Source organism: Malaclemys terrapin, chromosome 4 (assembly GCF_027887155.1).
Source record: "Malaclemys terrapin pileata isolate rMalTer1 chromosome 4, rMalTer1.hap1, whole genome shotgun sequence".
Lineage (NCBI taxonomy): Eukaryota > Metazoa > Chordata > Testudines > Emydidae > Malaclemys > Malaclemys terrapin.
In genome coordinates, this window is record NC_071508.1 from 91,290,740 (window position 1) to 91,318,072 (window position 27,333).

The 27,333-nt window shown below is 43.8% G+C and overlaps 1 protein-coding gene across 1 annotated transcript in view; it reads left to right on the top strand.

Moving 5' to 3' along the window:
* Nucleotides 1-1,404: 1,404 nt before the first annotated feature.
* Nucleotides 1,405-27,333, top strand: part of SPTBN5 (spectrin beta, non-erythrocytic 5) — a 137,671-nt gene continuing 111,742 nt past the window's right edge. Inside the window, exons 1-14 of the mRNA XM_054028619.1 lie at nt 1,405-1,500; nt 2,995-3,626; nt 4,660-4,798; nt 8,429-8,661; nt 9,257-9,410; nt 10,881-11,081; nt 13,991-14,197; nt 20,106-20,318; nt 21,294-21,446; nt 21,941-22,071; nt 23,666-23,917; nt 24,267-24,554; nt 25,339-25,582; nt 26,619-26,758. Coding sequence (XP_053884594.1) covers nt 1,405-1,500; nt 2,995-3,626; nt 4,660-4,798; nt 8,429-8,661; nt 9,257-9,410; nt 10,881-11,081; nt 13,991-14,197; nt 20,106-20,318; nt 21,294-21,446; nt 21,941-22,071; nt 23,666-23,917; nt 24,267-24,554; nt 25,339-25,582; nt 26,619-26,758 — 3,083 coding nt within the window. The remainder of the gene's footprint in view (nt 1,501-2,994; nt 3,627-4,659; nt 4,799-8,428; nt 8,662-9,256; nt 9,411-10,880; nt 11,082-13,990; nt 14,198-20,105; nt 20,319-21,293; nt 21,447-21,940; nt 22,072-23,665; nt 23,918-24,266; nt 24,555-25,338; nt 25,583-26,618; nt 26,759-27,333) is intronic.

Genomic DNA, 27,333 nt, shown 5'->3' on the forward strand with positions numbered 1-27,333 from the left:
AAAAAAGTAAGAAAAAAGGAGGGGAAAAAACCCATCAAACAAACAAACAATCAAACAAAAAGACGTATACAAATAAGGTTTAGTATTTTCAACAAAACAAAACAAATTGGTTTCAGTTCTTTATTAAAAAAATTAAACTAAAATTTCTCATGGAAAAACCATTGGTATTTTTCACTGACTCTGGCCAAAATGTTGTGGTTGTTACAATGATGACAGCTTTCTTTGGGAATAGCTGCTTTTCTGTCTGTAAAAATTCCCTTCCATTTTTGCCAAAAATATGAAGTGAACCCAAAAAGTATTCACCTTCTTATGTATGTGTGTGAGAGCTGATGAACATCTGATTTTTAAAAGATTGTTGTGCTATGACAGGGACATGTTTGCACAGTAGTAGGGACAAAAATCCAAAGCAGGATTTCTCTTGTTGTGACAAGGTAAAAAGCTTTCGCAATGGAAGGTTTGCACTGTTAGTTAATCTGGGATAAAGACAAGGAGATCCCATCTTTATCCCAGACATCCCGAGCTCAATATCAACAGCAGCACTGTACTCTGAACAGAGGTGATGGAGGAGAGGAGGACTTGTAGCTTGATTAAGCAGTGATTGGGCATGAGTGAGGAGACTGGGCAAAAAGATTAGGCTGGACACCACCTAAGATTCTGGCTTGGAGACATATTTCAGGTTCTTCATTAGACCAGCTTATTTCCTTTCTCATTCCACTATATCCCTAACATTACCCAGTCCTGCAATTATAGTCTACAGAGTAGAGGTCACATTTGCAGAGTTTCTTCTGGCTTGAGAGTTGTTTCCTATATGTAAAATGGATTATCATTGGAAATGGGAATCTGTTTCAGAAGTGAGAAAACTTTTCAAGTGTACACACTGTATCTATCTAGGCATTTCTAAAGTCCCTGTCATCATAGGCACTACTTAGATGAATTGTATAAGAACTCAGAGGATCGGAGAGGATACATCTTCATATTCTGGAAAACTGTTTTGGGATGAATATTTCTATCTCCATTTTTTAAATGTTCCATTGATTTCCTTTTCTGCATTTTCCTGTTTGTGTTTTCTATTTTCATTGTTTATTTTTCTCCTTGCATTTACCTGCTTTTTGTTTCCCATTTTTCTCTCCCCCTCAGCCTTTTTTCCCCTTCCTCCCTCTTATAGGCCTCTCTGCCTTCTCCATATGCACGCGCAAACAAACACACACACACATGAACACACGATAATATCTTCATGTCCTTAGTCCCCTCAGATGGGCAGCTCTGAATTCACTAATAGGATTGGGGAGGGAAGCCTCAATGTGTCAAGACAGCCTGAGAGCTGAGGCTAAGTGGGTGACCAGGATTGCAGAGGGAATCAATCGAGAGAGGTAAATCTCCCTTCCCCCACCTGCTCCAGTGACCATGCACTTATTAGGATCCTTCAGCCAGAACTGGGTGCGATGGCAGAACATACAGAAGGGAGCTCTGATGCCACGGGCTGCTTTTCCTGCACTAAAGGTTAGTGCTGTTTCACTCCTCTTCGAGCATTGGGACAGCCACTCTTTTACAAGTACAATTTCTGATAGGCAAAAACAGATTAGAATGTGTAGCTCATAGGTCTTTATTCACTTGCAACACCTTCCTTATTAATTTAAGTGTCTGCAGAGTGAAACAGATGGTGCTGAGTCTCCATAGAGAGCAACAGAGACACAGAATGTCATTCTGCATTGTTTGAACTTTCATGCAGCAGGTTTCAGCCAATATTAGCCATAGTATCTCTTGGGTATTTCAGGTTTAGGAGTTACACAGGGCTATGGGATGAGGAAGAAATATAATATAAGGTGCAAAGAAAAGGAATAAAAGGTATACATAAAATAGAAAGGGGGGGTTGCCCCTCACTCCGTTTCACTACAGATTAGAGTAAAATCTTTCACTTCAGGAAAACTGAATTCCAATCCAGGCAACATGGCAAGTGAAATAAATGAGTATTGTGTTCTCAGAGTTGCTACTAGTTGACATTGCCATCCTCACAAAACCATTGTTTATTGTGGTACATTTTTCAGTCTCTGTTCAAGACAAGTTCAAGAGTCAGTGGCAGGAGTGCTGCTAGTCGGGAAAAAGGTGTTTCAGGCTGACCGTGGATAGAAAGTAGAACTGGCTGGGAAGTTTTCAACAAAATGTTGTTTTCATCAGAAAATGTTGATTCATTGAAACTTTTTATGGAAAAATATATGTTTTGATGAAATTTTCCTTCATGAAGGTTTCTCAGGCCTCACATGGAATTTCACATGGGGGGGAAAGCAAGACCCCCCCACCCCCCGAATAGCCAGGGCACTCATCTAGACTGGGAGAGACCCAGGCTCAAGGTCCTCCTCCAAATTAGGCAGAGTACTTGGGTCTCCCACATCTCCGGTGAGGGTCCTTAACCTGGCCTATTGGTTATTCTAGGGCACAAATCTCAATCACTCCCTCTCCCTCATTGCTTTTTTTTTTTTTTTCCCCTAAAAAAGTTTTGCAAGTTTTGTTCCAATGCAGAACAAAAACAAATTCTGAAAACAGAATTCTTATTTTTCAGTCGTAGGAGGAAGCTTACATAATTCTTGCCTACATAATGCTTACCCCTCACAAGTAGCTAGTACCGTCTGTAGCTTATATGAGCCTCAAAATTCACTTATTTTTTAAAAGAAACTAAAATTAATATTGGCACATGAAATCACTTTTAATCCCTTTGCTTAACATGTTTTGGGGATGATCATTCTGCTCTTACTGAACCTAGACTGGGAAGGAATCCTCCTTGTCTCAAATGTGATAACCATCTCCATGCTGATATAATAACCTGAGGGACATGGCAGCCTGCGGTGTTAAATAGCACTTTCCTGGTACTGATGGCCACACACCATCAGCTCATTTGCATCCCGATTAAACTGAGTTTATGAGCATGCCACATAGTTTTCTTCCTCCTCGCTTCATCATGCTGCTTAAACACCTTGTGTTTCCATGTTCGTGTTTCAGATTCTTTTCTTCCTGAAGGAGATTGATGACTTGAAGTTTCAGTATGAACAGATGATCTCTGAGCTCTTGAAATGGATTAAACAGAAAGTAGTAGAGTTGGACGATCGCCACTTTCCCAACTCCATACAGGATATGTGGATGCTCATGGCCAACTTCAAGACCTTCCGCACGGTAGAGAAGCCCCCCAAATACCAAGAGAGGGGCATGATTGAAGCCCACTTTTTCCACATCAGAACCAAGCAAAGAGCAAACAATCAACGGCCATATCTGCCCCCTGAAGGCAGGACACTGCAAGATGTGGAAAAGCACTGGGTCATCTTGGAGAAAGCGGAGCACAGCCGGGGAGAAGCGCTGCAGCGGGAGATGCAGAGGCTGGAGAGAGTGGAACAGTTGGCCCAGAGGTTCCTGAAGAAAGCAGCCCTGCGTGAGTCATACTTGGAGGACATGAGGAAGGTGCTCAGGAAGCAGGACTTCCAGCCAGAGAGTGTGGACAAGGTGGAGGCTGCCACTAAGAAGCTTGAGGCTATTGTGGCAGATGTACTGCCCAGGGAGCAGCGCTTCAGAGCACTGAATGACATGGCGTCTGTTATAACCCGAGAGAACTATCATCACAAGATCCAGATCATAAAGAAGTGAGTCGTGCTAGTGGAAATGGGCAGTCATGGAGACTAAACAAGTTATGATATTAAGTGAATGTGGAAGAGGAGGGAATAGTTCAACAGCTCTATTCCACATAAGTAGAGGTGGTCAGATTCCCCCTCCTCTCCCCACCCCAAAAAATGTAAATGAAAAAGCAAAATGTTTCATTTTCATTCAAATTTTAACTTTTTGTTGAAAAAAGAACCTCAAAAACTGGGGAACAAAAATTGGCCGATAAAGATACAAACATTTTGAGGAAAGCTGACACTTAATGTGAAATGTTTGTTTTGTTGAAAACCCAATCTTCCATCAAAAGAAAGTTTCAGTGGAATATTTTCAGCCAACCCATCACATATCTCTTTTAGTGTGTGGTTTGAGAGGTTCAGATAGATAGCCACAAATCTTCTGATGCCCCTCCAGTTCCCAAATTGGGCTATAAATCTTGTGAGATCAGTACTTCTAAGATGATCAGAAATTCCTGGTTTGGGACTTCATGGAAATACCCTAAGAACAACCTTTTCTGTGGTATTTCAGTACTTGTTCTTTTCTAGACTCAACCAAAGCCAGAAGCATGTGTGAAAATAATAAAATACTTAACCAAACTCCACAGAAGTTTTGGTTTTGATTTGAGGTACGGTTTGAATTAATTTTTTATCTAATCTGAGTCATAAGGGACTCTTCCTTTTTTCATATATATTTATTGTCACAGGCTAAAAGGACATGGGACATCGGATATGAGAATCCATACACAATAGTCCCTCAAACAAGATTAATGATGATTTACATATTAACCAAAATATCTTCCCCAGGACCGTATTCATTGAGAGGATATAGTGTGCTGAGCCATGAGACCAGTGTATGCTTCATTAGATGACACATATACTGTATATGACTTTAGGAACCCTAGGTGTTCATTTAACTCCCCTAAAATTGTAAGCCCCATGTGTCAACAGGGTCTTTTCCCATGCTGTCCAAAGCATCAGATCCTTGTGGATAAGTCGGTCCTTTCTCCTCCTTTCTTTACAGGCAAGAGGATATTTCCCGACAGTGGCAGGATCTACTGGAGCAGCTCCAGAAACAGAAACGCTCTCTGGGAGCAATGCAGGAAACTCTGGGCCTTCTGAGGGACATTGATACCATTACAGAGGAACTCAAAAGACTGCAGGTACCGACCCCTCTCCATCAGCATGTGGGCTGTGCACACAATTTGCACCACTACCAATATAAATGATTGCAGCAGACACAGTATTCCAGTGACAGTTATGGATTGCAATGTTTATATTGTGCTGGGAATTGAGCATATTATGGCTAGAATTTTCAAAAGTCGGCAGCTGAATCCATACTAAGGCACCTAAATTAATTTTTTTCCTGATTTGCACAAGTACCAATCACCACAATTCAAACTGAAGTCACTTAGTATAGGAGATAACTGATATTTTAGATACCATTGTGTGGTAACTGGTAACTGCTGAAGGGTGTAATGGCAACCACTGAAAATGTGTGCTTTTGCCTTGCCCTGTACTGTGCAAGAGAGAGAATATTATGGATTGTGCTGAACATGAAGTATAAAAACCATTTTGTTTATGGACCTTGCAGTTTATGTAAACTTGAGAATTGCAAATTGGAGACAGTGACTAGCTATTCTGAATCTCTGAGCCCTAGCCTTTTGTCAGGAAAGAAAATACTGTGCACTGGTTATTATTCCCACTAACTGGACACTTGCCTCCAAAACTAAGTATATTCCTCAGAGGAAAACGATACAATTATTATGTACTGTAGGAGGGGAGCATCCTAGATTTCTTCAGATAAAAACTGAATCAAGCACACTATAATCAGGCATATAGGAGAGGTGCACTGAGTGGGCATGGTAAATGCTGGACATAAGCAGTGATTCTCGGAGTGAGAAGTGACTCTTGTTTAAAGAATATGACTACTTCCCCCACATCCACTGCAGCAGATAAAAGCTATGGATTGTGGGTTATATGTTGTGAATTTGAAGGAGAGGTTTGGTTATTTATCTCCTTCCAGTCAGCCAGTTAGTGCTCGCACAGAGTTCAAACCACACACCCACTTATTCATTTGGGTCCAATCCAACACCTGTCAGAGCCAATGGGAGTCCTTCCATTGATTTCAGTTAGAATCATAGAATATCAGAGTTGGAAGGGACCTCAAGAGGTCATCTAGTCCAACCCCCTGCTCAAAGCAGGACCAATTCCCAGCTAAATCATCCCAGCCAGGGCTTTGTCAAGCCAGGCCTTAAAAACCTCTAAGGAAGGAGACTCTACCACCTCCCTAGGTAACGCATTCCAGTGTTTCACCACCCTCCTAGTGAAATAGTTTTTCCTGATATCCAACCTGGACCTCCCCCACTGCAACTTGAGACCATTGCTCCTTGTTCTGTCATCTGCCACCACTGAGAACAGCCGAGCTCCATCCTCTTTGGAACCCCCCTTCAGGTAATTGAAGGCTGCTATCAAATCCCCCCTCATTCTTCTCTTCTGGAGACTAAACAATCCCAGTTCCCTCAGCCTCTCCTCATAAGTCATGTGCTCCAGACCCCTAATCATTTTTGTTGCCCTCTGCTGGACTCTTTCCAGTTTTTCCACATCCTTCTTGTAGTGTGTGGCCCAAAACTGGACACAGTATTCCAGATGAGGCCTCACCAATGTAGAATAAAGGGGAATGATCACGTTCCTCGATCTGCTGGCAATGCCCCTACTTATACAGCCCAAAATGCCGTTAGCCTTCTTGGCAACAAGAGCACACTGTTGACTCATATCCAGCTTCTCGTCCACTGTGACCCCTAGGTCCTTTTCTGCAGAACTGCTACCTAGCCATTCGGTCCCTAGTCTGTAGCAGTGCATGGGATTCTTCCGTCCTAAGTGCAGGACTCTGCACTTGTCCTTGTTGAACCTCATCAGGTTTTTTTCGGCCCAATCCTCTAATTTGTCTAGGTCCCTCTGTTTCCAATCCCTACCCTCTAGTGTATCTACCACGCCTCCTAGTTTAGTGTCATCTGCAAACTTGCTGAGAGTGCAGTCCACACCATCCTCCAGATCATTAATAAAGATATTAAACAAAACCGGCCCCAAGACCGACCCTTGGGGCACTCCGCTTGAAACCGGCTGCCAACTAGACATGGAGCCATTGATCACTACCCGTTGAGCCCAACGATCTAGCCAGCTTTCTATCCACCTTACAGTCCATTCATCCAGCCCATACTTCTTTAACTTGGCGGCAAGAATACTGTGGGAGACTGTATCAAAAGCTTTGCTAAAGTCAAGGAATAACACATCCACTGCTTTCCCCTCATCCACAGAGCCAGTTATCTCATCATAGAAGGCAATTAGGTTAGTCAGGCACGACTTCCCCTTCGTGAATCCATGCTGACTGTTCCTGATCACTTTCCTCTCCTCTAAATGTTTCATAGTTGATTCCTTGAGGACCTGCTCCATGATTTTTCCAGGGACTGAGGTGAGGCTGACTGGCCTGTAGTTCCCCGGATCCTCCTTCTTCCCTTTTTTAAAGATGGGCACTACATTAGCCTTTTTCCAGTCATCCGGGACCTCCCCCGATCGCCATGAGTTTTCAAAAATAATGGCTAATGGCTCTGCAATCTCACCCGCCAACTCCTTTAGCACCCTCGGATGCAGCGCATCCGGCCCCATGGACTTGTGCACGTCCAGTTTTTCTAAATAGTCCCGAAACACTTCTTTCTCCACAGAGGGTTGGTCACCTTCTCCCCATGCTGTACTGCCCAGTGCAGCAATCTGGGAGCTGACCTTGTGCGTGAAGACAGAGGCAAAAAAATCATTGAGTACATTAGCTTTTTCCACATCCTCGGTCACTAGGTTGCCTCCCTTATTCAGTAAGGGGCCCACACTTTCCTTGATTTTCTTCTTGTTGCTAACATACCTGAAGAAACCCTTTTTGTTACTCTTAACATCTCTTGCTAACTGCAACTCCAAGTGTGATTTGGCCTTCCTGATTTCACTCCTGCACGCCTGAGCAATATTTTTATACTCCTCCCTGGTCATTTGTCCAATCTTCCACTTCTTGTAAGCTTCTTTTTTGCATTTAAGATCAGCAAGGATTTCACTGTTTAGCCAAGCTGGTCACCTGCCATATTTACTATTCTTTCTACACATTGGGATGGTTTGTTCCTGCAACCTCAATAAGGATTCTTTAAAATACAGCCAGCTCTCCTGGACCCCTTTGCCCTTCATGTTATTCTCCCAGGGGATCCTGCCCATTTGTTCCCTGAGGGAGTCAAAGTCTGCTTTTCTGAAATCCAGGGTCCGTATTCTGCTGCTCTCCTTTCTTCCTTGTGTCAGGATCCTGAACTCGACCATCTCATGGTCACTGCCTCCCAGGTTCCCATCCACTTTTGCTTCCCCTACTAGTTCTTCCCTGTTTGTGAGCAGCAGGTCAAGAAAAGCTTTGCCCCTAGTTGGTTCCTCCAGCACTTGCACCAGGAAATTGTCCCCTACACTTTCCAAAAATTTCCTGGATTGCCTGTGCACCGCTGTATTGCTCTCCCAGCAGATATCAGGGTGATTAAAGTCTCCCATGAGAACCAGGGCCTGCGATCTAGCAACTTCTGCTAGTTGCCAGAAGGAAGCCTCATCCCCCTGGTCTGGTGGTCTATAGCAGACTCCAACCACGACATCACCCTTGTTGCTCCCACTTCTCAACTTTATCCAGTTCAGTCCTTAGATCCTGGATGGCATTGTCTGCACACACATAGGAGAAGATGAGGTCATAGTGCTGATAATTTCTCACTTTTGGTTTTCAGGCACTAGTGACATCTCAGGATTATGGGAAGCAGCTCTTGGAGGTAGTAGATTTGTCGCAGAAGCACAATTTGGTTGACTTCCAGATCACTTCCTATGATGATAGGGTGAGGTACGTCACCCAGAGGACAGCAGAGGCCACCAAGGGCAAAGCAATCAAGTCAGATGTGCTTCATGCCAAAGCTCGGATGCTCCATCAGCTGTACCAAAACCTTGTGGCTCTCAGCAAATCCCGGTAAGGCTCTATTTATGGTCCAGCTCTTTCTGATTAGAATGGTGAGTCCTTTTAAAATGGAGATAATGGGAGGGCCAGAATCTAGAATTTCTCATTTCTCCACATATAAAGGTATAACAGATCCAGCAGAGAAGGAGATAATCACAGAGGGAGCTGATAGAACCATAGTTCTCCCTGTGCTCGCTTTGTTATTCAGGCTTCAAAACTGAAACTAACACAAAAGTGAGTCTTTGCTTTGGGGTTGGGGGGAGAGCCCAAACATTTAAAGGGACAGTACATCACATTGACCTTAAGGCTCCTCAGCTATCATGGACTGAGAGGGAACATCAGTGTCAAAGTTCATTCCTAGTTGCTTCTATGTGATCTGGATCTGATATGGCTGATTCTCCATCTCCTGGGTTGAGAGGGAAATTTCCTTTTGGCTTCCCCATGTTGCTCCACCCATAACTCAGCCATGACTCGGAGGTACCATGGGAATTCAATCTCTGAATTTCCTGCAGTGCTGAAGCCCTCTAATTTAATCTATTCTCTGTTTCTACATTGTACCTGAAATCCTAGCACTGACCGAGCTATATTGCTTGTTGTCTTATGTTAGACAATCCCAGCTACAGGAAGCGTTGAAGCTTTTTGAGTTTTTCCATGACGGTCAGGAAGAAGAGTCATGGATCTCTGAGAAATGGCAGCTAGTGAGGACAGCAATATTAGGACGAGATCTCAGTCAGATTACTGCCTCTATTCAGAAGCACAAGGTACAGTATTTTGTTGACTGGTGTCTGTTCTCTATACTGAATCTAGTCTTTCATAATTTATCTAAACCAACTGTAAGAGCATTTATGCCTCAAATTAAGGGGTTGGTTGGCTTTTGGAACCTGAGAAATCATGCAGCTTAGGGATCCCTCCCAATGAGGGACAGTCCTATGTTTAATATGGGATTGTGGATGTGCAGACCAAGCAGAGTGAAGCTCGGTGTGCTGTCCATTAGGCCACTTTGGTGGATGGGAGAAGGAGATGGTTCTTATCCATTCCCGCTTCCCAAATGAGTACACGGGGAGAATAAGTAGAGTAGTGCGGAAGAAAACAATGTTTTTATTTTGAGTTTGAAGCAACAAACCAGAGGCAGCTTTATTACGAGCAATTACAATATGCACGGGAGAGTACACACGGGCAGGGTTTCCCTTCCCTAGGCAGGTCTCCACTAGATAAACAATTAGGGCAAGCTTTTATACCTTTTGTTACATACAATAATGAGCAACGGCTGCATTTTGTTATACATATTTTTTCCTGATATTTCACTTTTTTTATTAATTTCTGCCACAGTCTACATTCCATTCTTATTTAACACAAGGTCAAAACAGTATCTCTTACAGTCTGTTTCCACCCGCTTTCCACTCGCCTAGGCCCTGCCTTCAAGTCTTGCATTATTGGAGTCGGTGTCAGCCTGACTTTGTTAGCCTGACTCTTGCTCTATTCCTAGAGACTAAGATATCTATGTTCAAATTCCCTTTATCCCTTTCTCCACTTCCACAATAGGCATGCCATAAATGAAGGGGAAGGGACTGAGCTGTGGTAAAGAAAGGAGAGATGGGAAACTCTAGAATAACATTGCTGGGTCCTCCCAGAAATTTGCTGCCAGCTCTCCCTATGAACTGGACACAGGTTGGGGAGAAAATCTTAGTTTCATGAAGTTCCATGTTATTGATGAAGAGAAATCACTGTGGCAAACAGACCTGAAGACTTGGAAAGACAGCGACAGAATTTAAACAGTAATTTCCTACATGAGGCTCTTTATAATTAGGAAGCCAACAGTAAAGGCATGAAAGCAGGGCCATGAATCATAAAATCTCTAGAGACGTATGTGAGAGAGGGTGAGTGTGTGTTGGGAGTGGAAGACACAAGGCTGCCTACTCAATGGATGACAAACACCTCCCCCAGAGACCATCATGTATAATATGCTGCTGGAATGGGGAAGGGAAGTATCTCAATGACGATCATTAGGTGGGTGAGTGAAAAAGAGGTATTAGGGCTCAAAGGACAGTGTTATCTATGGAGAAAGGGGCAGTGTCAGAATGGAGGGAAAACAGAATCATTACACATGTTAGTTTTATCGTAGCTGACAGAAGAGTTTGGCAATGGGAAAAAGGCACAATTCTACTGGGACAGGCCAGATCCTTGGGCCTGTAAGTCTCCACTACTCATTATCATGTCACTTTATTTGGCAGGTTCTAGAAGCTGAGTGCAACTCCCACAAGGCGATTTGTTCCAATATAGTGAGGAAGGGCTGGGAGCTAAGTCAAAGGAACCACTCAAACCAGAGGGATATCCAGATTCAGACAGACAGGCTCCAGAAGCTGTGGCAACAGCTCCAAGACGAGGTGGCCAATCGTAAAATCCGTCTGCAGGCAGCTGCTTTAATCAAACAGGTAAACAAAGCTGCAGGTTTTGCATTTTGTAACAGAAAGAACATGAACTCATTCCATTTCTGCTTGTGTCACCAGATTGGGGTTTATATAAGGAACACAAGAAGGATCTGGAAGCAGTAAGCTTTGCTGGGGTGAAACAAAATAGCTTTCAACTCACATGATATTAATCTTTTTTTTTTTTTTTTATCAGAGTGCTGTCTCTCTCACTTTGTGTACCTCACAAGTCATTCTGGTCTTCTGCAGGCAGACATCAGCTGTGTATCATAACTGCTGACTTCTGTTTTCATTTGGCTACTGTAAAATCTGTCCCAAACACTATATTCCAGATTCTGCTTTCCTTGTTCCTTAGCATAATAATTGATACATCTAGACTTTGTGGCTGTCAGCTATTCTGCATGTGTGGAGCACTGGGCGGGAAACTTTGACCTTCAACTCTGAAAATTCAGGCTCCTACCATTTGAGATCAGACTCCTCTCTTCTGCTAGCCAGCCAATAGAGGGCAGTGGTACATAGCTAGTTGAGAACATATATAGTGACCTTCATTCTCAGTTAGAAATACTAGAGTTAAATAACTGGGGGGGGAAAACTGGCGTGTAAATCAGCTTCCTAGTGGGTGAGACCAGGGTGACTGTCTGACACTCTTTTTCTGTAGATAATAGCAGGATCAGTCCCAGCTCAGAACTCATAGACTCCCCCATTCTATCCGTGAAATGCCCTGACAAAGAGCCAAACCACCAGGCTATTCAGGCTGCTGATAATGGTTAAGTAGGAGGGTCCTTTTGCCTGCGTGGCTCCCAGAAAGCTTTCTTTCTCACTGGCAGTGGGTCTGCTCCCATCAATTGACCTGTGTTGATAGAGTGAGAATTCTTCCGTTTTACAAAAAAAAACCTCCGAGAGACAGATTTTATGGTGCATTAGAATTTTGCCTGCTGTATTTATGTTTTTGATTCAGCATTGCTGTAGCTACTCTGTTCTACCTGGCATAATGCCATCTGGGATAGTTACATTGCTAACTTCGCTGAATAATTGTACCTTCAGTGCGATACTGCTGCTCAGCCAAGATGTGCTGGATACACAACATGTGAGAAATTCATTGTGAACATCATGCAATGGATGAAAGTCCCTCCTGAAGAGCCTCAACTGAATGAAGTATGGGGGGATTTTTCAAAGGCACAGTGGCAGTTTGGTACCAAACTCCAATGGGAGGTATAGGTCTAGCTGCCATTTGTGCCTTTGAAAATCTGTCCCATAAAAAAGAAATATCAGACACAAAGCTTGGATCCTGATTGGAGTTTCCCCAAAGTATGAGGAGTGATTAGTGTTGTTAGATGTTGTTAGATGTTTGGCTGCATGTGCGTGTTCTCTGTGTGCTGTCCCAGCTCTTCACAGATAGTTGGCATAGCAGACCTCGATCAAACTGCCCAATAACCACAAACTCGGTTCGTAGCAAAGGCACTTGGGGAGGTTTATTGTCAATGAAGCAAGGTCCTAATGTCCTGGCTCAATGGTTACAGGTACACTAACACATTGTATGCTCATTGCAATGGACTAGCTCAGTTAATGGCGGGACTTTCCATTATCCTCTAGGCCAGCCAAAGACACTCCCTCTGAGATACCTCTTTATACACCAATACAAACAAGTTACGTATAGCTCCTCTGACATGACTAGGTGCCTCCCTCTGCCATATCTAGGTGACACCCATTACCTTGTTCATGTTGGTTCAATCAAAACATCTCTATTCATCATGCTGTCATCCTGACCTTATCTTTAGGATCAGTCAGCGTGTGCCTGTTATCTCTGGGGAATGTGTTGGTATCAGTGTTCTGGTACCACCCTTCTGAAATGTGTTTGCGTAAGTGCTTTGTGCCTAGCATTTCTTAGGAATGTGTGTTTCTGCAATATCAGCTCTGTTCTTACCAAATTCTGTGAGCAGGCCTGTCTCTTGCTCACAGCCTGGCTTTGCTTTATATCAGCAAAGCTTTAACCATTACTTTAGCTCAGGCCTCAGGCTTTATACCAGGCCTCTGATACAAGGGCTTATGTCTCAGGCCCTCTTCCTACTACAATTAGAACTGGAACTTTGGTTTCGTTCCATTTAAATACACAAACACACACATTCAAAAAGCCACTATAAAACCATCATTTACCAATCACACTATAGTATCTCAGATTACCCAGTAATAACGTTTTCCCTGTCCTTTTCATTCCCTGCCATATTCACACAGAAGCTTGAACATTTCCTTCCTTAACAAATTTTGTTCTCTTTGGTTTGACAAACATTGAATTATTTCCTGTTTCTAGCCGTTTTAACACTATTATAGCTTTGTCTCTCCCCCAGCTTTGGGGAGGGGGTAGTTTAAATTATTTGTATAATTTAATGTCTTTTTACAATTACAGCTGTATAAGATTGCACTCAAACTTTTCCCATGAATTGCAATTTGTGAAGGCTGCTTTCTATTACACAAACTTACTCTGTATCCTCATGATCTATCTTTAACTTTTGTGGAAAAACATCTGTTGTTGAAATTGTAGGCCATCCCTACAGTCTGAAAGTATGCTATGTATTATGGATTCTGTTAAGTGACAAAGTCTGACTACTGAGTGATTGACTTGGAAACTGGCTAATAAGATTTATGGAGGGAATATTTGGGACTAATTTATTTAATTGTGATCCTGTGAATCATATTGGTGCTAAGTGTGATGCTGAAATATAATTGGGGTTTCTAAAGAAAGAGCCACCTGATGAGTAATGGTCCTGCTTATATGACCTGTGTATGTGTTATGATTAGCCTCACAGTTATCTGATGCAATTACTGCCCTGTTGACCATTTGCCAGGGGATGGACTGTTGGATGTATATCTCTTAGGGCTGTTTGATTAAACATTCTCCCCACCTGTGTTCCCTTCAGTACTTTGCTGACATTGATGAAGCAGACTCCTGGCTACGGGAGCGGCAGCCCCTCCTGGCCAGTAAGGATTATGGGAAGGATGAGTCCAGCGCAGAAGCCTTGCTACACCGCCACTTGCGACTGGAGAAGGAGATCACTGGCTACTGCTTGGAGATGAGGCGCCTGGAAGAACAAGCTCGTACTGTAGCAAAGCAGGCTCCAGCTGCGGTACGTGGATATGAGGCTGTGTCCCTCTACTTCCCTTTGTTTTTATTTATTAGAGCTGGTTGGAAATTTGGTGAAATTGAAACATTTTGTGAAAATGTGTCAATGTTGACAAAACTTCACTGAAAAAAGCATGTAGATAAGGTCAAGATGCTTCGATCTTTTTGGAATGGAATGTTTTGATTTTCCAGATCAAAATGACTTTTCATTCCGAATTGGAATGAAAAAAAATTTTTTTTTTGAAATGTTGGAATTCCCTGCCAAACAGAAGAGCCTAGCTTCAATCCACTCTCTTAATTATACATGAGTCAGGGCCCAGCCCCCTGGCTGTCACTGATGGAATCCTAGAAATACAGCTTTTGGTCCTTTAGCACCGAGACTGGCTCATCCACATCACACCTCTCTCCTAGCTCTCACAAATCTCCTACTCCTCCCCACCTTATTATTTACTTCCTACTGAATCCAACTCTCCTTCCAAATGGCCATTATACACCAACCACTGCCTCCCTTCCTTCTTTTCCCCGGACTCCAATATTTCACTTACTTTAATCCTCTCACCTGAGACTTCTGTAATCATCCTGTGGGAATTCAGTTTTCATGTTTGATTCCTCTGCTTCTTGATTTGTCTTGTTAAACTCATTTGATCTTCAGCTGTGGTCTGAATCCCACATTCACTATTTTGGCCATAATCTTGATTTTTACCCTTCAGGTTTCTTTATCTCCGAACACTCTCTCTATGACAATGAGCTATGCAAGATAAGCAACTGTTACAACTGCAATTAGTAGTAAGAGCTGGGAACACCATTTTGTGACCCTCCCTTTTTGTTCCTGAAATACTTGTTATTAGAGGGAGCATGTAAGTTCAGAAGCCCACATATGTTGATCAGTGAAGGCAAATACAGACATGCTGATTTTTTTTTTTAACAGTTGATTGTTCGCTGGTTCAATAATTTAAGGACCATAAAAGTGAATCTCTAGTGCTTGGCTGCACATGGTGCTCCCATTCAAGTTCTGAAAACATTTGTTTTTAATCAATATAGTTATCTGGCCTCTAAATTAATTATTACATTATTGACAGGGAATTGTAGTCCTAAATATGCAAATCCCTTGATTAAATTTAGGAATGTAATTTGTGTCCTGACACTTTTGAAAGTCACTTGTACTCTTAAGTAGGTGGTTTGCCCCTTGGGTCTGCCCGCTTTGTTCTCTCTCTTAGGTGCTCAGTAGTCTTTGCATCTGCAAGTGTCTAGCTATTGAAAATACACTGACAGGTTGTTAGGGCCTGGGCCTCCCCACTGCTAGAGCAGGACAGCCTGGTGTTAACTGACTGAAATGCCTGCCTGTGGGTGTTTTCTGCCATTTTCAATTACCCTCATTGCACTCACTGAATGGAAGCTGCACTACGAAAGCTCCAGCTAGGGCAAGGGCCAGCTGCCTCATATGCTGCCCAGTTCCGGTGACTTGCGGCTGATGTTGAGTGGAATGTGGCGGCCCAATTGCACCTGTTACAGTGTGAACTTAGTGAGGAGGTAAAGGATGAGCTAGTCCGCACTGAGACCCCAACAGTGTGAGTGCTTTTATTGACCTCTGTCTCCATCTCAACAAGCAGCTGCATAAGCGAAAGGAAAAGAGGAGGTGAACCATGGTGCTATCTCACCCAGACACTGGGCTGAACACTCCAGTGCCTACCCACAAACCAGTGCAGGTTGGTCTGGTCCGCAAAGCTTGACCCTGGAAGAAAAGGAACGGTGACTGCACAATAACTTATGCTTTTATTGCAGAGCACCAGCACGTGCTCTTACCTTTTGCCAATTGCGGACCTCAACCAGCAAGGAATCAAGAAATGAATGAACCCAGGCTGTATGGAGGGGCCAGTCTGGGCATCCCAGGGCACTATGCTCCAGAACTACCCCCAACCCCTCAAGGGAAACCCAATCTTGGACATGCAGTTCCTGCCCACATTTCCAAGTACAGATACTGTTATGTACGATGGATGGGGCCAAACTAGTTCCCCCTCAGTGGCCCTGATTGGTACAGGAGCTCTGATAATTCAATAGATGCTGAAACCACTCAAACCCTACAAAAACTCCTCTGTTTAATGCCTAGGTCAGTTCTCATAGAAATGATAGATTTGACACAGGAAACAGTACCCCTAGAGGCTGTACTCCAGGAATATGGAGATGTATTAAATTCAACGTGATTCATTTTCCACACTTCCTCTAATTCTCAACATCACCCAACTGGACCAGCCCGACCTTTCTATGCTCTGGTGGAAAAAAAAGGACCAGTTTCCCTCTGAACACTGCTGAAGGGTGAGCCCCAAACCTCTGGTCCCAGGCTCCTGCAGATGACTAGAAGTGATGGCACCTGTGGGAGAACCACAGACGATGGTGACCAGAAGGAACCATTCCTAAGCCTGAGTTCCCATCTCACTGATAAGTATTAGGATTCTGTGGACATTTTTGAAAAGAAAAATGTGGACATGCTACCTCCGCATTGGCACTACAGCTCCCCATAGACCTGCAGCCCAGGGCGAAGGCCTCTTATGGATGGATCTATGCAGTGTCAGAGCCAGAGCTGGCAGCCTTTCATGTGTACATCAAGTAAAAGCCCAAAGGCTCAATCCGACACTCATAGACTCTAAGGTCAGAAGGGACCATTATGATCATCTAGTCTGACCTCCTGCATGATGCGGGCCACAAAACCTGACCCACCCACTCCTGGAAGAATTCTCTCCCTTGACTTAGCTGTTGAAGTCCCCAAATCATTATTTAAAGACTTCAAGTCACTGAGAATCCTCCAGCAAGCGACCCCTGCCCCATGCTACGGAGGAAGGTGAAAAACCTCCAGGGCCTCTGCCAATCTACCCTGGAGGAAAATTCCTTCCCGACCCCAAATATGGCGATCAGCTGAACCCCGAGCAAATTTTCACCAAACTGGACCTCAGTGGAGTGGTGGGGACTTACAACCTAATGCACATTCGGGCAGGAGATGAATGGAAGACTGTCTTTTGAACCCACTATGGGCACTTTGAATATTTAGTAATGCCATTTAGTCTGACCAAAGCTCCCGCGACCTTTCAACACTTTGTGAACAACGTATTTAGAGACATCCTGGACCAGTATATAGTCATCTATCTTGATGACCTATGTCTGTTTTCAGAGAACCCTGATCAGCATTGTTACCATGTTTGTTCCATCCTGGAAAGACTACAGAAGCACAGCCTGTATGTGAAAATGGAAAATGTACCTTTTGACCCCACTGAATAGAATGATGAAATATTAGATAAAGAACTGCTCACAATTAAATCAGCCTTCAAAGAGTGATGCCATAACCTTGAGGGAGCTCGACAACCAGTTCAAGTCTCTTCTGACCATAAGAACCTTGAATATCTGTGTAAGCTTGAGCCTTGAACCAAAGATATCTCAGGTGGCTATTATTCTTCTCTTGGTTCAATCTCAACATCACCTGGGAATCAGGAATGGGAACATCAATGCCTTATCCTGAAAGGCAGAATAATACCATGAAGGTAAAGAATGTAACCAAAAACCACTCTCTCTCCTTAAACCTCACAACTTTCTTAGTGCTACCATACACCAAAACCTGATTCATCTAATCTGATCCACTTCACGAGGTGATCTGTTAGCCCAGAAGGTGATGAAACAACCTGAGCAAATGAGAGCCAGAACCAAAATGCAATATTCCACACAGGATGAGTTCACATATCTTGATGGGCTCATATCCATTCCACCAGGGTGCCCCTGGTTAGAAGTGCTTCATCTCTGCCGTGACAATCAATGGTGGGCCATTTTGGCCACCTTAAGACTTTCTGCATGGCTCCCCGTTTCTTCCAGTAGCCCCCAGGACTATGTTGACTCTTGTGACCTTGTGCATGCACCAAGACACCCCATTCTGAGCACCTTGGCACTTTAGAACCCCTGGAGAGCCCACCTAGACCCTGGGCCTCAATCACCCTAGATTTCATAGCAGACTTCCCAGACTCTGATGGCCACACAGTGATCATGATTTGTGTTGCCCAAAATGGCCCATTTCATCCCCTGTGACTGCCTGCCCTCTGCCGAAACAACCGCTCAACTCCTAGTGATACATGTTATCCTTTTTCATGGGCTTCCAGACCATATCACCTCAGACCAAGGCTCACAGTTTGTCTCATACTTTTGGTGTGAAGCACTCCAATTACTGGATATTTGCACTTTTACCTCCTCTGCTTACTGCCCCCAGACAGATGGGCAGACAGAGAGGGTGAACCAAGTACTACAGCAATATCTAAGGTGCTTTGTTAACTACCATCAAGACAAGATGCCTTATAACTTCCTCCTGCCTTATAACAAGTTGTCATACAACAACACTGACCATGCCTCCATGGGGCAGAGTCTCTTTTTTGCAAATTACAGGTTTCATGCTAGCTTCCACCTTGTCTTGCTAGCAACCTCCCAGAACCCAGCAGCCTCCAACTGGATTCTGTGAATTCATCATGTTCTGGAAGACCTTAAGGACCACCTCCATGATGCGAAAAAGCAATACAATGAGTAGGCAGACCATCCGTACCAGGAAAGCCCAGCTCTCACAGTGTGCCAAAAAGTCTGGCTTGCAGCTAAACTCCTCTGTATGAACAGGCCATCCCACAAGCTAAACCACCAGTAGCTTGGACCAGTCTGGGTTTTGTCAGTATTCAAATTGCAGCTCTCTCACTCCCTTAAGATACATCCCATTTTCCATGTTTCCCTCCTGAAGCATTACACACAGAACTGTTCCCAACCAGTCCCCCCACAAGTCCAGGTCCAAGGAATATATAGTCTGCCCTGTCCTCAGCTCTAAACTGCAGAGGGGGGACTGTACTACCTCATTGATTGGGTCCTGAATTGTGCTCCTGGGAACCTGCTCCCCATGTCCATGCCCTTGACCTGGTAAAAAGATTTCTTCAAGACCATCCAAGTACCAACATGAAGGAAGGGTGCCCTCCAAAAGGGAGGGGCAATGTAAAGATCTATGGGACTAGAACCTGGGTCTGTGGACCCTAGGATTGCCACTGGGATGCCATGTAGAACCCCATCCAAAGAGCATGGTGGAGATTAGGCACTGCAGGAAGTACCGCACAAAGGATCCAGTGTGACAGTACTCTGCAGCCTTTTGATTGGCCGATGCTCACTATTTAATCCTGGAGGATGCCCCATAAAATTGTCTGGGCAACCCAGCAGACTTCTGCCTTGCTGCGACTCCAAACCTCACCTCACTTTCTGATCTCCAGCCAGCAACCCCAGCCTAATTCTGACCCTGACTCTTGGCTATTGATCCTGTCACTATAAATTACTCTGATCCCTGCTTGCCAGCTACTTCCTCGTGGCCATCCTTGACTTGTGGACACAAGCGCAGCTGTGACTGCTAGGCTAAACCGCCCATGCTCTGGTCCCCTGCAGTTATATTCATGGTATATGCATAGAGACGTGACATAAAAACATAAAATACTCTTGCTGGTAGATTGCCATGCAACATTATTTCATTTCTTAGAATTCAGAATGATAGATAACACACAAGAACCCCCAAACAGAGTGTGATGACAAAGCAGGGTGTTCATTTCAACAGAGAGGCATAACTCACCCCTACTTACTCTAGGCTGGCTCTCTGCAGACTGATTCTGAACCCTCACTTCCCTACACAACCCCCTGCCTGCAAGCAGGACCAGGAAAATTCCTGAGAAGTTAAAGTGATAGATCACAATTGTAGCACAGTGTTCAATACATCACAAAGGTGCATTTGTAAATTGCAATATCTAACACTTTGAGTCAGGCAGATCATTTTGAAAATTTCGTCCTTTAATTTATCCTTAAGATTAGGGGCTCCAATTATCCATAGTGTCACAGACTGATTCTGTGGTATTTTGTTTTAACAGGTGATATCAGTGCCAGTGGTGAAGGCTCAGGTCCAGAGTAGCCTACCCCAGAGGATTGCTAAACTACCGTCAAGCCGCTCTGTGCGCTGGGGAACCCCGGAAATTGGATTTTCTAATCCACCTGATTCAGATCCTCACTTTGTTCCAGAGAACATCTGGAGGACCCAGAATGAAATAAACTTGCTTTATGAGAATCTTCAGACCATGGCTAAGGTATTGTACCTCTTTCAATACTTTGTGTGTGTGTGTAGCTTGTCTTGGAGATTAATAGTGGGGTCTAGCATCATGCAAAGTGTAGGCAGGTGTTGTGTTAGCTTCCCTTGCTCAGCTCTGACAATGTGCTGCAATCCTGAACTATGCAGCCCCCAAAAAGACTGCTGGCTGTGCTAAATTGTGTGGTGCTTTTCTGATTTTGACCAATATCACGTTAGCAGTAGAAGAGAAACGAATCATGGGTTACCTTCAAAACAGTCAGAAGTTTCATTTAAGCTTTGTGTGCATTTGGTTCAGCTTTTATCCAGTCTGGCTTGTACATCATTATGTGAGAATCACAAATTAATTTCTGTAATCATCAGCTTTTCCTCCCAGTTCTTATATATTTTGGAGAGTATCTTTCTTCTGCATCCCCTTGGCTTTACTGGAATTTGCCTGTTACAGCAGGAGACCCTCTCCTAGTTCGGACAAACATTAGAGGTTAACCCCAAGTCTTGTGGCTGTAGTGGCAAAGACTGGAAACTTTAATACAGATGTTGACAAAAGACCATTAGTTTTTCTCTTTATTCCGCTGTATCCTCAACCTCCAAGGGGTCCCGCTCCAAAAGCTGCCGTGTGAACCCTCCAATTCCTATCTTTCCTGCAACCAGTGCTTATACACATGCCTAGGATTAAAGAGGTAATGCTCCCTTTGTAGTGTTGATTTGTATCTTCAGTCAGCCAGCACACACCACTACTAAACTTTCTGCTTATCAACATGTTGTGAGCATCAGTTCTCTGATACTCCCAATTCCTGTTGTCCCGGGAACAAGTATTCCAGGCTCAAGATGCCAATTTGTGTTCACTGTGTGTTAGCAGGGAGAACTGCCACCAACCTGGCAGGTTAATCTATATGCTTTAGTTCTTTAGCCATGGGGATCTCTTTCTGCAAAAGGCCTGCATACCACAATATTTGATTCTCCATCTGTTTTACAGCACAGGAAGAAAGGTCTGGAGGAGATGATCCGATTGTACCGCTTCTACAGCTCCTGTGAAGAGTTTCAGTCTTGGATGGAAGATAAGGAAAAAATTTTCCGTACCCTTCAGCCTGGAGCAGACAATGTGGAGGTCACACAGCAGAAATATGAGGTACCTCATCTCCACTCGGTGTAGATAACTTGTAAAGCAAACTGACCATGGGGGAATGGATTTATGTGAGCAAAGAAGGACTCCAAAGAAGTTGCTTTCAACCTTCTTTTTGTTAATTGAATTTTAATCCATAGGGTTTTGTCTACACAGGAAAGCTTTTTCAGTGAAAGCTAAGGTGTGATTATATAACTGCAGATTTATACCAGAATAAGTTGTCCACGTGTCAGTGGGGTGGGATGGGATGTATATTATACCAGAATAAGTTTTATTATGTATCAATGGGCTAAGGGGGAAAACCACATAGGGAAGTGTATTCTGTTAAGAGATAGCTGAATGAACAGAGAGAAAAGAAATAAATTGGATATAAAAGCATAGTAGATATACAAATAGAAGATGAGTGAATACAACAGCTTATGGAGCACTATTTGCATAGAGGTGGTGAGTTTTGAGTTCTTCACTCCATACATTGTCCCTCTATTTTTTTTCTGTTTTAGAGCTTTCTAGTGGAAATGGCTGCTGGGAAAATCCAGCTGGGAGAGATCAAATGCCTAGCAGATAAGTTTGCAAAGAGCAGTCCCAGCAAACAGAATGAGATCCAAGCCCACCTTAAAGAGCTCAATAGGAGGTAAAGGTGCTTCTGATAGAATGGGGAATCATGCCCTGCATAAACGATCCTGGAGAAAATACCAGTCTGATATGTTTTGGCACACATAACTGACCTGAGATGTGAAGATAGAGGGTTGTCTATGGAAAGTTGTTGTTTGTCACTGCAGTTTCCGTTTACTTCACTGGGGAAGCTTTTACCAAACTGGAGATGTAGAATCTCTCTTATTTATAACTTAACCAGCTCTAAATAGAGCTAAGAAGCGATGGAATCAAAATCACTAGAATTCTTTGCATCACAGCTTAATGCACACCTGCTGGAGATGTTCTAACAAAATTAGGATAGTGATAAGAAAAGAAGCAGGGGCTGGTCTACATGGACTGACGGCGGGATTTATGGTATTATGACAGTTGTAATGGAAAGTCTATCCTCTGCCCTTGGCAATCAGTTATTGAAAAGAACAAACAGTTTCTACAGGCAGGCAAGGAACTCACTTTTCCATTTGAGAGCATCTTGCACACTGGACACCTTAATCATCACTTGGCCATATGTAGTCATCACTTCGGCATATATGTGCCTACTGTATGCACATAAATGCTGATTTGAGTGTCTACATAGGGGATGGGGCCATTCTGTTTACGTGTCCCTGTTTGAAAATTGAATCTTATTGTCCCAACTGTTACTGGCTGGAGATATGGGGAAAAAATATAATTCACAAGAACTATTGCCAGGTCATGGACACACTCATTTTGTACATGAGCTGATGCTTTGGGATCTGAGGGCTTTTTGTTCGTGGTCCAGTGGGAAAAATTCCTCATAAGTCCTTATCCCTGCCCGAGCTTCAGGGAGCCAAGAGGGGAGGTGGGTCTGAATTCTGTACCATCCATAGGGTGCTGCAGCACACTCCCATCTGGGCATCAGGGGAGGTGCCTGACCCTTGCACGGGAAGGAGAAGGGGTAGAAGTTTCCTTGCATCCCTTGTGCTGTGATACAAGCATCAGACTGACAGGAATAAGCCTGTTTTCATTATATTTAAAGTAAAAGCAAGCACATCATGGGATAGTCAAATGTCACAATGGGCTCTGCAGTTTGGTTCAGCCTGTGCTGCATGGCTAAGTGCGGATTTGCGCACCCAGAGGCAGGGGTTAGGATGTCCTCCTAAGGCATTCAGGTTTGAAAATTGTAACTATAAAAAACTTTGTTTTTCTATGGACTCTTGGCAGCTCCAACCATGGTCAAAAATGTCAAGGCACAATTGGGTCCTTATTTTGATCGTTTTTCTTTATTTGCATAGAGTCAACAGTGTGATAGCGACTTGCACTGGGTGCGGGAGAGGGATACCTACTTAGAAGGGAAATTCATCCATGTGTAGAGGCTGAGCACTAGTCCTATGCCCCCTTTAAGTGCCAATACAGTCGTATTTTGAAGATTGCTTTGGTATATAAAGAGAGCACAGAGCTTGTCTCCGCCCCCTGGCACAGAGATGAGTTTTACCATAGGTGATTTTTATTGTGCGTGCAACAAATCCACTGGAAATCTATTTTTCCCCCATAGACAAAGACACTGTAATTTCAGTGTCTAGATATAGCTGTTGCAGTTGTTTTTTCATTCCTAGATGGGAGCACCTGGAAACTCTGAAGGAGGAAAAGGGTGCAGAGCTGATTGGGGTGGCTGATGTGAGGACATTCCTCCAGGACTGCGAGAGCACCAGAGGGCTACTACAAGACAAGCTGGTCCATATCAAGGGTGTGGAACCTGGAAACACACCTGCCGTACTGGAAGCAGATCGGCGCAAGCTGTCTGCCTTTGACAGGGAGGTCCTGGTGCTGGAGAGGAAAATTGAATACCTGAAGAGTGTGGCCAAATCGTAAGAAATCAGCCATTTGTATCTATATTTTTGCCTAGTGATCTAGTTTCATATTTGAAGCGAAGTGTATAGAGTATATATAGTTGTGAACGGCTGATTTACACGTGCCTTAAGTCAGCCTCTAGTGCTAAAGTCTTTTGACAGGATGAATTTCCTGGAGGACTCTATGATCACTATGTCTATGCTGTTTACTGCTGATAAAAAACATTAAGTGCCCTAACTGACCTTCTTTTTGGGAGGAACCACTAACAACCCAGTCCCATTGACTTTAGTGTCAGCTGGGTCAAGCTATAAGGCTCAAGTTGTCTCTGAAACTAAATCAAGGATGTTGTTTGGTTTCCTTGTGTAGGATTAAGGACACCAACCCTGCAGAGAGCAGGGCCATCAAACAGCAAGTGGAGAATATGGAGAAGCTGCTGGCCACACTCAAGTCACAGACTAAAGAGAGGGAGACAACCCTGGAGTTGGCACAGGATCAACAGGCTTTCCTGCAGGACAGCCGCAGACTCCTGCTGTGGGCAGATGGCATCAGGGAGAAGCTGGGCAGTGAGGAGATGGGCATGGATGTGGCTTCCGCAGAGCAGTTGCTGAAGGAACATCAGGACCTTCTGAAGGAAATTCGCACTCAGAAGGACAGGTAGAGTTTGTTTTGAGGGTGAAGAAGGAGGGTGAGGTACTGCAGCTGCAGCACCAGGGATACCAGGAGCATATCCAGAAAACAGATCTGGAAACATAAACTTGGTGTGAAAATGGTGCTTGGGATTTATTTAAGTGCATATAAAATTTAGCATGAAGAAAATAAAAACTGACTGTGCACATAACCCAGTTAATTTCCCCATATCAAATGAAAGTGTCTGCTAACCCAATGTCTGACTGCAATAGTTGCCTTCTACCTCACCCTGATGCTCAGCAAGGAAGAAAACTCTCTATTTAAAGTCTTCAGACCTCTTTTCCTTTCCAGGTCACTTCTGCCGGAGCAATCCAATCACTTACCCTGGGTTCTCCCCTCTCCTGTATTTTTATGAGCCAGGCCTGCCAGACTCTCAGGCCACCAGCCCCATCTCTCACTTTATAAAAAACCAGCGACTCTTCCTGTCCCATGTAATGTCTGGCCATCTGTTTTCTTGGGCTCTCAAGCCAAGAGAGCAAACTCCTGGCCACCTCAGATGTACAACCCTGAGCAGCCAACCCCTGCACTTCCTGGCAGACTGTAAGTGAAGAGGATGTTAATAGGGAAAGCAATGGGTAACTGCAGTTCTGCCACCAAGAAAGAAAGGAATAGAGCAGCATTAGAGAGAGAGAGAAATATGGGGAAGTTATAGGAGAAGGAAGTTTATTATTCTTTGTGCTTTGCCAGGAGAACACCAAGCTCAAGTCTCCTCCTACAGTAACTTGTCCTCTTTCCTTGTGACTCTGGGCAGGTTTATGCAGCTAGAAGAGCTGGGGCAGAAGGTAATGTATGGTCAGCCCAGCAACAGGACCCAGGATGTGCGCCAGACCATGGAGAGGCTTACCCAAGAAAGCAGTGAGCTGGAGGAGATGTGGGAGCAGCGGAAGAAGAAGCTCCAAGACAGCTTGGAATTGCAGAAGTTCAATAGGGAAGCAGATCACATCAATGCAACCCTCTCCAGTCATGAGGCTTTTCTACGAGTAGATGACCTTGGGGTATGTATCCGAACAGCCCTTGTTGTCTCCTGCTCCCACTCCCCATCCAGAACAGTCTTGACCCACAATGACTCAGTGAAAACAGAGATTCAATGGCAATCTCTCTCCTCTGGCTCAAAACTGAGAATTTCTAGATTGGTTGCAGCTTTTTTGTAACAGTGATGTGTTAACATTCAGAAGCTGCACACACAGGGCCTGGTTCTCATTTACTCATTTCTTTAAATGAGAAGCAGGCTCATAACTGCTAAAAGACACAAAACCAAGAAGCTGCAGTTGTGACCCAGAAGTGTGTTTGTGCAGTTGGGGTAGAATGCTCTGGTTAACCTTTTCACCGTGCTTTCTCCACAGTTCCTTCTACTTGTATACTGCCATTATCCATTAGCGTGCTGTTGCAGTCAGTAGAATATTAGCAAGGAAGTAATTGGTACATTCCACAGCAATACTCAACAGCAGTCAGCCAGGGGAAACTATGTAATGATCTCACCTCCAACAGGGAGAGGCTGGGAAAGAGGATATAAGTACTATTAACACCTGTTGGAGACTTACCCTTAGATTGGATGATAGAGCTGGTACTAGTACTGTTAGAATCTAAAGTGTAGCTTCCTCATATCACTCAGAGACTGGTTTGCTGCAGTTTGTGGGTAACCAAATGCCAGGTAAACAGATGGATCTAAAATAGCTGTTGGAGTGTTCAATATAAAGGTTATTTTAAGAGTGTGTGAAAGTGGAAGCCCTATAATATAGTGCTTACACCAGGGTGGCACCATGCCACTGCGATTAAAAGATGAGGATAGAATCTTAGGACAGGAGAAAACATGAGAGATAAGGGATCAAGCAAGGCACCGCTGCTCACTTGTTCAAAGCTCCGAAGGTCCTCAATGATGTGGAAAATCTACAGTATATACTTGCTTCATGGGGGGAAGATGGAGAATAAAGACCCGCACAAAGGCAGAAATAATACCATCTCCTTCACTGCCACAGAGGGAGCCATATTACAGAGGTGAGACTTTATCAAGTTTTCTTCCCTCCACTCCAGGACCACGTGGATGCTGTTCACACCCTTCTCAAGCGACATGAGGATTTTGAACGACTGCTGATGGTGTTGAAGCAACGGGCTGAAGTGATGAATGAGCATGGGGAGAACCTAGTGGAGAACAGGCACTTCGCTTCTTGCATGTGAGTTCAGAGCCATTTACATTCTAGGTACGAAAGAGGAGGAAGGCAAGAGATTGACTCCACTGAAGACATTTAACTTTTACAAACCATCATGAAGTGTTGTCAGAGTGAAACAGAAGATCCAATTTGAGCCAGCATTCATACCAAATCCCATCAGTCCACAAGCTGTGGTGTTCTAATTTGGGTGGAAAAGGATGAATTCTCTCATTTCCTTCCATGCTGCTTCTTAACCTGGAGAGAATGAAGCCGGTATTGCAAAGATATGCATTTCCTGTACTCTAATGACAAGGGTAACACTTTCAGTTCAGAGTGCCATTTTTGGTACAATAATGGAGAATACTCCAGTTTTTCTCCTTGCATTTTATACTACATATGCCAATAAGACCTTGTAGTCCCTTTTAACCCTATGGTTCTATGACGAACTCATTACAATTTTTTATTGACGAACTCCTTACAATTCTCACGTAACTGTGTGTTCCTTGCATTTGAGGGCATCAATAATGTTTAGTATGAATACAATAGATTTCAAATCAGTTCACAAAGGAATAACTGTTGTAATCATCATGCTGTGGGCC